This window comes from Echinops telfairi, unplaced genomic scaffold (assembly GCF_000313985.2).
Source record: "Echinops telfairi isolate 266 unplaced genomic scaffold, ASM31398v2 ScPeMD7_6631;HRSCAF=7566, whole genome shotgun sequence".
In the NCBI taxonomy this organism is placed as follows: Eukaryota; Metazoa; Chordata; class Mammalia; order Afrosoricida; family Tenrecidae; genus Echinops; species Echinops telfairi.
The window spans coordinates 444,629-457,086 of NW_022110531.1; the positions used below are offsets into that span (position 1 = coordinate 444,629).

General features: G+C 40.4%; 1 pseudogene and 1 gene segment (V, D, J or C); both read left to right on the forward strand.

Moving 5' to 3' along the window:
• Window positions 1–6,307: 6,307 nt before the first annotated feature.
• On the forward strand, window positions 6,308–6,775 carry LOC101647513. The segment is given in 2 exon segments: window positions 6,308–6,353; window positions 6,447–6,775. Coding segments are annotated over 2 exon segments (375 nt in total).
• A 294-nt stretch (window positions 6,776–7,069) lies between these two features.
• The window catches only part of LOC115871601, a 6,659-nt pseudogene continuing 1,270 nt past the window's right edge, over window positions 7,070–12,458 (forward strand).

Here is a 12,458-nt window from a genome sequence, read left to right on the forward strand (position 1 = left end):
CAAAGTGGCACATAAGAACATGGCGACGACGGCTGCAACACCGACAAGCTAACAAACAAAAAAGCCACTGACATACAAAATTTAAAAGAAGAGAAAAAAGGGGAAAACAAACAAACATATAGGCTGCCAAAAAAGAAAGAGGAAAAAAAAGCCTGTTAGTAGATCAAGGTCTGTTTGTTGACCTTTAGGAGCATTTTCCGGACGAGTCTAATGGGGTGCCAAGTCCTGGCCCCGAGTCCATCATTTGCCTTCCTTCGGGACCTCCTTTCTCTGCTTCCCTGCCACTCCACTGGACACTCCCAGTGTTTTGCCTCAGTGTGGTGGGGTCAGCTCAGTCGCCCATCCCACACTATGTCTCTGGTGCTGTCCCATGCAGGAGCATGGGTCAGTGCAGGATGTCGCATCTCACTGTGGGGGCAGCTATACACTGGGTGTATACTTGGTGCTCTGAGCTGGGCCATCATTCTCTGAGTTTGGTGGGCCCAGTTGTGCTCCGCTCCTTTCCTCTTCCTTTCTTTGCTTCAGCTTCCTTCTGGGTGTGGTGTGCTAGGTCAGTTCCTTTCTCACACCAGACGATCTGTTTCCATTTTCTGTGGTGCTCCCTTCCATGGTGGGGGTCGGGCTAATTCTGGTTAGGGCGGGCATATGGTCCAGTCTCTTTGTGGATTATTCCGCGTGTTATGTTGCTCTTCTGGTTTGGCGTGTCCTGATGGAGTCTGTATGCCCGTTCCAGTTCTGTGGAGATACAACCAATACTCTCCCCCTGGGTGGGTTAGTGCCTTGTTCCCCGTGCCATCAACTCTGTTTCTCCCCACCCTGCTTCTCCCTCCACTTGTGCCCCTTCCCTTCTTTATGTTTGATTTTCATGTACCTCCCGTCTCATAGAAACCTTAGATAAAACAGAATGAAACACATATGGGTCCTGCTTCATCCTCACAGTTGTCAAGTTTGAGCTCTCAGTTGCAGTACTGTGATGTTCTATCTTGTTGAAGCTCATCCTTTATTCAATGGCCTTATGCTTTATCAAGCATGATGTCTTTTCGATGGACTGAACTCACCACACATGTCTGATACTCTTAAGATGAAATATTCATAGTATCCATTATGAAAAGTATTATAACTGTAAACTTCCAAATACAATTGACAATCTATCACTATGGAATTCTTCACCAGCAGTATAATTAAAATACATCGTTTCCCCTTTAAACATGCTCATTCATTGTTCAACTTTCAGTGGCATATGAGACTATTAATATTAAAATAGCTTGGTCCTGGTACATGTTAGTCCTCAAATAGACATTGCTTTTTAAATGTTTAATGTGGTCTTGGGCAGCAGATTTGCCCAGGGAAATGCATCTCTCCTGTATGGCTCCTGTGAATATTGACTGGAGATACAAGTGAGATGAAATCCTTGACAACTTCAATCCTATCTCCATTTTCGTGGCAATTTGTTTTGGTCCCATAGTGAGGATTTTAGTTTTCTTTCATCAAGCTGTAATCTATAGTTAAGGCACCAGTCCCTGATCTTAATCTTTAAGTTTTTCAAGTCATACTACCGTATGGCATGCAGCATTATGTAATCTGCGTTCTACAGGTTATTAATGAAGCTTGCTCCAATCTTATTTCCGTGCTCTTCCATATTTAGGACAAGTTATTAGATTATTTTCTCAGCATAGCATGATGTACAGAGAAACCACTGAAGCTTTCAATGATGCCATATTACTGTCATGCACGATAAGCCTCCATTTAAGAAACAAATGAGAAATCACACCACAGATTGCATTGAGCATACATGGTAAAAATTGATTCCTTGAACGAGTTCAAAATTCTTCTAGGGAAACATAGCCAGAGACTCAGTAACCACCTATTCCAAGTAAATATCTCAGAACAAACAACAACACCTCCTGCAAAAAAAAAAACAACAAGATAACCATTAAAAAACAGAGAAGAATTAAAGCCTAAGTTTTGCGTTTCAGACATTTTGGAGGTAGCAAGCTTGTTCAAGTAGCCCGAAAAAAATGACAATTTCTAGGTGGTGCAAGAAAAGTCCATGCTGTACAATCCCTCACCCAGCACTCTTTTCCTCCGGACTGAAAGAGGGAGTGGGGTGTTCTGTCCTCCATCCCCACATGCTGTGGAGGACAGTGGAGCCACTTCCTCTCCTGTTCCCTGAGAGAGAGTTCCCTCAGGAAGACGGCAAACCTAGATGAACATAGCATGAGAAAGGTTTTGATTAGTTAAATCACCGCATCTCTGTTGTTGTTTGGGGACATTCAGTCTGTTCCTACTCATAGAGACCCTATGTACAACTGAAGAAATGCTGCCTGCTTGTGCACCGTCCTCTCAATTGTTCTTATATTTGATGCCATTGTTGCAGCCTCTATGTCAATCCATCTTGTTAAGGGTCTTCTTTTTCACTGACCTTGTACTGTAACAGGAATGATGTCCTTCTTGAAGGACTGGTCTCTTCTGACAACTTGTCCAAAATATGGGAGATGAAATCTCACCAACCTCGCCTCTAAGGAGCATTCTGGCTGTACTACTTCCAAGATAGCCCTGGAGTTTTTAAATGGGTAAGCCACACATCGGTTCCCTGTTAAAGAGGGAAGGTTTACATTGACCTGGGGTCTTGCTGTGACATTCATCTGGGATGAAGATGAAAGCTCCAATCTCTCCACTGCGACAGAGATGGATAACTTGGGGGCAGTTTGAATGTCTCAGGCATTCATTTCTTCCTTCTTTCAAGACAAAATTTTTAGAAGGCACCATTTTTGTCATTTGCTTCCATCCCCTGGCAACTATAGAATCCAATCTGAGACTGGGGCTCTGAAGGGAGTTAGGGACCATCTTTAGTTTGTTATCAATCCTTTCTCTGAATAAATTTCAACGTGCAATAGCTACAACACTTGAACTTTCCACAGCTACAACTAGTGCAAAGGAAATACTATCAAGTCCATTTCCATATGACCAGCAAAAGAGACAGTTACAGACACGTGAGATTTTCCACATTAGAGTTCCTCATGATGGAGTTCAGAAGAATGATGTTCAGCTGTTTTAAACAAATGTAGGAATGCTTCCAATACAGCTACATAAAAACAAAAACAAAAAAAGGAGATATAAGAAAAAAATTTAAATATCTAACAGAATGGATAAAATTTAGGAATAATTCAACAACTCCGAAAACAAATACAAAAGAGAAACACTAAATAGCTGAAATAAATAAGTCTGAAATATGAGAGTAGTAAAATTGAAACAATGGTAACCTGAATCAATGAGCTTAGACAAATTTCTTGAAACTAAATTAAAAGAACTATCTATTTTTTAAAATCCTAATAAAATATAAGAACTTTGCGAGACACTATTAAATGGAACAATTTATGTTGATGAACACCTTGAAGAGAATGAGAATGAAAGGACACAAAGGATATATAGTACAGGAAAATGATTTTTTAAAAGAAAATAAATCTGTTTGATAACTCAGGGGCACGTGGTATAGTCAATGGCCTCATATAGCCCACAGGAGAGCTGGGCAATGAGAACCTAAGAAATCCTAGAAAAGATCAATGGATTAAAAGTATGGACTGTGAGAACAACAGTAACATTCCATACCTGTGAGAATGACAACGACATATCTGTTTGGAAGGAAGTATACTCAGAATGTTCTTTAGAAGCCAGAATGGGGAGGTGTCCTGCCATATACTCTGCATATGTAATCAGGAGTGCCGGTCCCTGGAGAAACATGTGCTTTCTTAGTGGGATTTCTGAAACAGAAATGTTTGAAGAAAACAAACAACCCTCCACTGTATGATTCACACGATCTCTGTAAGAATGGGTTCAAACAGAAGAAAGGTTGAGGGAATACCATAGATCAGGACGTGTTCTGTAACGTCAGAATGAGCTAAATCCAACTGTACATCATCTAACAATGATGGCACAAATTAGTAATGTGAGTTAATTTATTTTTGTCTGTGTTTCTTAGCAACTTGAATGTATTCTTTGGTGAAGTATGTAGTCATGTTCTTCGTCCATGTTGAGTCTCAAAACTGTACCACATGTTCGGTCCCAACCGATGTTAAGTGAGATGTTAGGATAAAAAAGAGGAGTGACCTCCCCAGAGAATTTGCTGAGAAATGCGAAAACAGGGTAGAATCAATGTCCACTATCACTCATGGTTTCTAATGAAATCACATTTTATTTACACTGTCTATGCTCACTGTGGACCAACGGTTTCTCTTATCTTCAGCTTAAGGCTCTTGATTGCCAATAAATGAAGACCCCAGGGAAGAGGAGGGTATTAGACTGGACACTTCTCTACTTCCCCCATGCTATCCCCAGGGCTTCACACATCAGCCCTCTTATCCAAGTTCCAAGTTAAATCTCAAAAGTCAAGGAAAAATTATGTGGTGGGCAGAGTTCTCTAGCCTCCAGAGACCTTGTCCAAAGCTCTTGTTTTCACTTTGAACATTCTTCAGCCTGGAGGTTACTTCTCTCCAGTAGTGTCATGTGATTCTAACAGTGGGCTGACATTAAAGAGATTCCCATTATTTGTCAGTATTGGTTGCTTTCCTCCCTATAAATTGTCCTCTGACAGGTACAGCATTAGGATTTGAGCTCAGGAATGATGGAGTATCCTTAAGGGTGGCAATCTCTGGTGACTGTGTACTTCCAGAGCTGGATCTGCCAAAAGCTGCAGACGAGGCTGGAAAAGCTGTTAACAGTATGTTTTTGTAGCAGAAAACAATCTCCCATATCAAAGGAATTGACTCTCAAGCTCAAAAAATGTCCAGAGAACAGTTATCTTGCAGATGACTGAATGACCACTGAGGGAGCTGCTGTCCATTACTGCATGAGACAGACAGTCAGAGGACCCAGTGCCATCCCACACACAAATTTCACTGCAAGAATGGGTTGTACAAAGCACAGGGACAGGTTTATCAGACAAGGGCAATAATGGTGTCATGGGAGCAAAGAGCTTCCTCTTTGGTTCTAGAGTTTCCTTCCCTCTAAAATCTTTTCTCAATGGATATATGCCATCTTAGTATTTATGACAAACTGCAATGTACTTTATAATATGCATTCATTTATACATTTTATGAATATACCCAATTACACGAGTTCTGGTGGTGTAGTGGTTACTTACTTGGCTGAAAAACAGAAGGTCAGCAGTTTGAAATCACCAGTGGCTCCACAGGAAAAAGAATGGGCTTTCTGCTCCCATAAAGAGTTACAGTTTCAGAAACACTCAGGCGCAGTTCTCCCCTGTCCTACAGGGTAGCTCTGAGTCTGCATTGACTCGATGGGTGTGAATGTGAGTGAGTGATGCCCACATTGATATGTATGCCTGACAGCTCTGACATGAATTTAATGATTGTACATCCTGCAGGGCTGTATTGGGCTGAATGAAAATGAAAACACAACATGATAGCCTGTGGGATTCAACCAAAGAGAACGTAGTGGGGAAGTCATAGCCACAAACTTCTGTGTAATATAGAAATACAGCTCTGACATTAATTACCTCAGTTTCCATTTAATGAAACTAGAAAAAAGGATGGGCATGCATCAGCATAGGTAGCAGGGGGAAATAAATAAGTATAAGAACTCAGATACATGAAATTGAAAGACCACAATTCATAAGCTGATTAAATGAAGACAGACTCTGTGAGAAGACAAAGGAAGGTGACAAACATCCACTTTCCTGATTAGGGCAAAAGAGGGAGGACCCGAACCTCCCACATTGGAAACCAGACAGGAGACTCCACTTCATATATATTCTTCTTCTTTTTTTATTTCACATATTTTATGGACAACTTCATGCCCACAGTATAAACATATCACTTCAATGGAGAAATTCCTTGGAAGGCAGAAAAAAATGTTTTCATGAAAGAAATAAATCTTAGAATCGTCCATTATCATTACATGTACCCACACCTTAAATGGGAAGAGGGGATGCATTGTGAGCTGTCATATCACAAAGTTGTTGTGTATGTAATATAGAGATTATAAACAGAAAACTACTTTTTAAAAATTATTGATAATATGTAGCAACTAATGAAATGCTTGATAAACAACCTGTTTAAAAACTTTGTTTTCCCTTGAGAGTGCTTGTGTTTCTGGAGCCTGACGGAGAACTCTTGCCCATATTCTCTATTCCTCTGCTTCTAAATGTCAGGGGACATGCAAATGCAGCTCTCTGCCTGCTGATAAACCTGCCACAACCCCTGATGTGGGAGATCTCAGAGGACAGTCCCAGTCTCTGGGGTCTCTGCTGTTTACACTTTGTGACCAGGAGCTAATCCAGAGACACATAATGAATATTGTGCCAAACTTGGCTTTCGTTTTGGCCATTTTACATGGTAATCGTTGTAGACCGTGCTGTGTATGTATGTAATTGTGAGTGTATTTGTTTGTATGTGTGTCGCCTAATGACGATGCCTCTGTGTTTGCAGGTGTCCAGTGTGAGGTGCAGCTGGTGGAGTCTGGGGGCGATCTGAGAAAGCCTGGAGGGTCTCTGAGACTCTCCTGTGCAGCCTCTGGATTCACCTTCAGTAACTCTGTCATGCACTGGGTCCGCCAGGCTCCAGGGAAGGGCCTGCAGTGGGTCGCATACATTAGTGGTGATGGTAGTTACATAAAGTACACTGACTCCGTGAAGGGTCTGTTCACCATCTCCAGAGACAACTCCAAGAACACCCTCTATCTTCAAATGAACAGCTTGAAAACCGAGAACACGACCACGTATTACTGTGCAAGTGACACAGTGTGGGGAAGTCAGTGAGAGCCCAGACAAAAACCTCCCGTGCAGGGAGGACATTGGTCTCCAGGGGGCGCTCGCGACCCACAGAGCACAGGACTCAGACCCAGGAGCAGGTGGAGCTGGAGCTTCATGGCTGGTTTCCGGTGGGGATCTGTGGATTCTTCTAAATCTCTGTTTCCCTAGGGACTCTCTCTCTAATTTGAAAATGTCAATTCTGTGCCTACTCCTGGTATCTGTGAATTCAAAAATTATATTGTAACGGGAGTATATAGTCTGACTTACAGAAAAAAACAGCCTGTCCCTGAAGGACAGGAAATGACCCTGCCAGGCATTGCCTGTATCAGAGTTCTCATGAAGTTCAAGTAAATACATTCAAAGTAGATTGTCTTTTCTGGAATCCTATCTGAAAATACATATACTCATAAATTTTATTTTATTATCTGGGTGCTAATATTTTGTATCTGTCTCTATTTCAGAACCTTCAGCTCATGTTGGTCAAGACAGACACTAAATTATCTGTGTAAATTCAGGATTCAGGGAGATCTCTAGGACCAAATGAGATCATTCAGTTCTTCATGTCAGATATTATATCTTCCCCTTCACAATCCCACAGAATGTCAGCCCACTGAGTCTGGATTCAGCTAGAGGGTCGAAATATTTACTGTTAATAAAGTCAGCCTACTTCTGGTGGCTTTGCTGCTAATTTATTGTAGGATATCAGTCACATTCCCAGTATCTAGGGACACACAACCTTAAGTGAACAATTTCACATATTTCAGTATAAGATATTATATAAAATTTATGATTAAATAGAAATAACATTTTGTATGATGAAATTGTGTATACGAAACATCTTCCCATAAATTGCTTTAGGGTGACATGTACTCTTCCCACACTACAGTGACTCTTGAGTAGACATAGCAGTGTAGTTGTTAAACAAAAGCTCTTCCTTTTTGTGACATACAAAAGCCATTCCTGTTTCCAGAAAACATTGATATGTAGACTCTTTGGGTTAAGTCAATGAGATTGCTAGATTTAGGTGATCTTCAAACATCTAAATCTCTAATAATGCTACTTCTAAATATCTAATAATCTAATTCACAAAAGAAAATGTGTATCTGACGATAAAAATGTGCTTGAATTTGCTGTGAGTACCTTATAAATATACACGTTGCTGAGTGTAAAAGATCATTGCCTTTATTCCTAAAGTCATCCTCAATCCTGAGCCATGTCCACCTCCTCAACCATCTTCCTCATCACTTTCTGTATCCTGGATAAACTGGACCTTGTCCTTGGTGAATAGAGACGTCATTGACAGGACTGTATTCTCTGAGGAAATAGTCAACATTTTCATCCCAGATAAACCCCTTTTAAATTTTATGACAAAGGTACCTCTCAGTATCAGTGCACCAGATTGAGTCTCATGGTGTATTATTTAATTTAATTTTTACTCACTCTGGATATCATACTTGGAATTATGGGACTTATTCCTATGAATGTGTACGTTTCTTCCTCTTCCTTGGGGCAGCTCTCTGAGGTGAGTAGCTCAGGTATTGCAAAGTGAAGTTTTGGGAATGCTTTATCTTATCACATATCTCAGGTATGTATCTCCAAGTGTCTGAATCTCCAGGTACAGCTGCAGAGGTTGGACCAGGGTTTGTAAAACTCACATCCATTGTGTGCACCCCACCCCATTCTGTCTCTAGATCTTCTTAAATCAGCTATGAGTCTGGATGCTATGGAGTGGTGAGAGCACAGACAATGCTCCTACTCTGATGTCCTCAGTGCACATCTCCAGTGACCCCCTTTAGAGTCAAATTCATTAAAGGCTGAGCCCCATTGCTGCGCAGGCCACTGCCATGCATTACTGTGAAAGGAGGCCGGGAGAAGGCAGTGTGACTCCAGAACTCCAGGGGAAGAAAGGGGTCTGAGCTGCACTCTGCTCCATTGTCTTCCTGTCTGTGTATTCTTTGTTTTCCTTGAACATATATTGCATTACTTTCTAGGAGAGTTCTTTATTGTTCTATTATAATTGTCTCAAAAAATAAATCCTCACTTTTTGTTGTTCTTTTTATTAGGTCATCGTCTGTGTGACCTTGTTTATGATACTATTTGTAACACACTTGATGGCACTTTCCTTGATATTTGGTTGCATAATCATCACATTTAGTTTGAGTTTCATATTTAACTTCATGTTACCCATCTCTGTGTCGAGTGTGAATCTCATTTGATGTTGTATCAGCTATGACCTTTTTCTTACTCTTTTATATTACCCATAGCTATTGTTGTGGATCGATGGGCATATTCAATATGACCATACACACCATTATATTGTATCATGTACGATGTTTTCCCTGGCGGATTTTTGTGCTAGAATTTTATGTTCAGAGTTTATGAAAATATAGTCAAGCAGCTCCATATGTATTTAATTATATGCAATGTCCATCACAGGTAAAATTTGTTTTTACTAAAAATACCAAATGTCTCAGATTCCTCCATATGACCTCATTTTTAGTTTTATGCTTGGTTTTGTCTTAACTTGCATTCTCCCTGGAGAGAATCTCGATTTTAAATTCCCTGATGCACGCTGCTGTTATTTTTACTTGACGATGGTCACTATCTTGGCACGAATTGGGCCACGGGGCATTTCTTTGGTGTTTTGATGGAACCTCATTCTTAGGTAGGCATCCGGAACCTGAATCTGAGATATGGCTTTCTACCTTTTCCTTTCCTCCTGAAAAGGCACTGGGCTAACAGCTATGCCTGCCCTTTCTCGTGGGACAGAGCACCTTTTCTTCCAAGTTGTTCATTCCTTTTCTAAAGAAGGTTTTCCCCAGTACCTTCAGCTAAAGAATTTTCTGTTCTTCCTTTTCAAATTCAAGATGTCATGCCTAAACAAAGCAAAGAGGGGTGGTTCTGGGCATTATTTCAAACTGGTTCTGACTTGTGCCTTTTAGGTATATATATTTTATGAATTTCTACCTCGCTTTCAATTATTTTGCTCTGCTCATGGTAAGTGGGGATGCATTTGGGCGGTGACTACTCTCCTGCTACCCTAGCCACCATCAAGGGAAGAGAAGGAAATCTATTACTGTTTATTATCTACATCTTAAGGGAATGTTCTTCAATAAAACAAGTATTATCTAAAGTATGGGGTTCTGGGAGATCCTATTCACTTTAACACAGGAAACATTAAATTATATATTAAATGTTTCTCACTAACCTTGATACAGTTTAAATGTCAAACGTGACATCAATTCCAGCGAAGTTAAGACCATGGTCTTTTTCCTTCCTAATGGAAACTCTGTCTCTCAAACTACGATATTTGTTGTTGTTTTTAATGTTAATGAGTTTACAATTGTGTTCAAGACAAGTTTACAGAGTGGCCATGTTTGTTATTGTGATGAGTGATAATAAGAATGTGACTGCCTTTTTTCTTCTCTCTTTTTGTTTTCCAACCTGAATAGTAGTTTTCATAATAAAAAACAGAAACTAGTAACAACCCAAATGTCCAAAAATGAATGGATAGATAAATGAGTTGTGGTACACACATGTTCATTCTCTAAGATATTGTGCATTAAAATCAATTCATGCTGGCTAGATATACATTTATTGGACTATTCCCACATAAATATGTTGAGTGAAATAAGCTCAGCAATAAGCATGCATACCGTCTTTAAACATTTATACATAAATAACTTATGGTATAGGAAATAATATGAACCGGACTGTGTTTTGTGTATCACAATCACATAACAAGAAATTATTCTCAAATATTATTCCCATCAAATCCTACTAGAACAATCATTTATGTGTGCCTACCACAGTGCCATTCAGGAGGTATCCAACCCTAGATGTCGCTCTATAATAGGAGGATATATAAATGGATCCCATCCATCTGCTGATGTAAATAATCCAAGCCCCAAACATACAATCTGGGAGAAGATCCTCAGTCCCTTAGTCTCCAGGTGTCTCCATTCAGCAATCTGTAAGAACACAGTCCTCATGGAGTCTGTGCTGAACTAGGTTTTTTCGGGCAGCAATTTTGACAAGTAATTTTATTAAGAACAAGTGTGTGTGAGCAGTTATGAATGTGAGCCAGTGGATATGTGTGATGGTTTTCATGAGCAGCATATACTGTGCTTGCAACTGTCATGTGTACATGCAACTGGTTGAGTCTGAAGGAAATTTGAGGGAGAATAAGGTGTCTTTGAGATTCTACTGTCCAAACTCAGGATTCGCTTTTACTAGTTCTGCCATGGCCTGTATCAGCCATGCTCCACGCCTACAGTGGGTCTTATATATTAGTATGGTCGCTATCACATATGACACAGATTCTGTGAAGGCTGAAGTACCATCTCCAGAAACATTGCCAAGATTTGTGCATATTATTCTCTCTGCAGGTCTATCTAGATAAGATAGGTGGGACAAACAATCTGGAGGAGAAAACAACGGGACTTATGTTTCTGGGGAACATAGGGGCAGCGGGAGTTAGGGGAAAGGAAGTGGGTATTAACAAACACAGGAACAAGGGAATAACAAGTGATCTAAAATCGATGGCAAGGAGGATGTAAGATGCCTGGTAGGTCTTCATCAAATGCAATGTAATGGAGAGTAATTACTGAAACTCAAATGAAGGCTGAACATGATAGTGGGATGAGAGGAAAGTAAAATGAAATAGAAGAAAGAATTAGGAGGCAAAGAATATTTATGGAGTTCTAAACACAGACGTTTACATATGTAAATATATTTATATATGACAATGGGGAAGTAGATCTATGTACATATATTTATTGGTTTAGTATTAAGGTAGCAGAGACACATTAGGCCTCAACTCAAGTACTCCCTGAACGCAAGAACATTTTGTTCTATTCACCGGGCATTCCATGATGTGTACCTTCCCGATATGATCGCTGAAGACAAAGCTGCCACATAAACAAATGTGGTGAAGAAAGCTGATGGTGCCTGGTTAACAAAAGATATAGCATCTGGGGTATTAAAGGCTTGAAGGTAAGCAAGCGGCCTTCCAGCTCAGAAGCAACAAATCCCACATGGAACTTGTGTGATCATGAGGTGTCTACAGGATCAGGTGTCAGGCATCAAAGACCCAGAGCAAAAAATCATATTGTGAATGAGGGGAGTGTTGAGTGGAGACACAAAGCCTATCTGTAGGTAATTGGACACCCCCTTACAGATGGGTCGTGGGAGGGGGGGAAGGAGATGAGCCATTCAGGATGCGGTGTAGCATCAATGAAACAAAATTGTCCTCTAATTCATTAATGCTTCCTCCCCCGCAGTATCATGACCCCAATTCTACCTTACAAATATGGCTGGAACAGAGCATGTACATGGGTCCAGATGAGAGTTGGAAACACAGGGAATCCAGGACAGATAAATCCCTCAGGACAAATATTGAGACTATCCATACCAGGAGTTTAAGTGTAAGGTGGAGGAGAAAGGGGGAACTGAACAACACAATGAACAACATATAACCCCCTACCAGGGGGATTGACAACAAAAATGTGAGTGAAGGGAGACATTAGTCAGTGCAAGATGTGAAAACTAATAATGCTTAAGAGTTCATGATGGAGGGAGGGTGGGAGAGGGAGAGGAAAAATAAGTAGGCAATACCAAGGGCTCAAGTAGAAAGAAAATATTTTGAAAATGATGATAGCAGCAAATGTACAAATGTGCTTGACACATG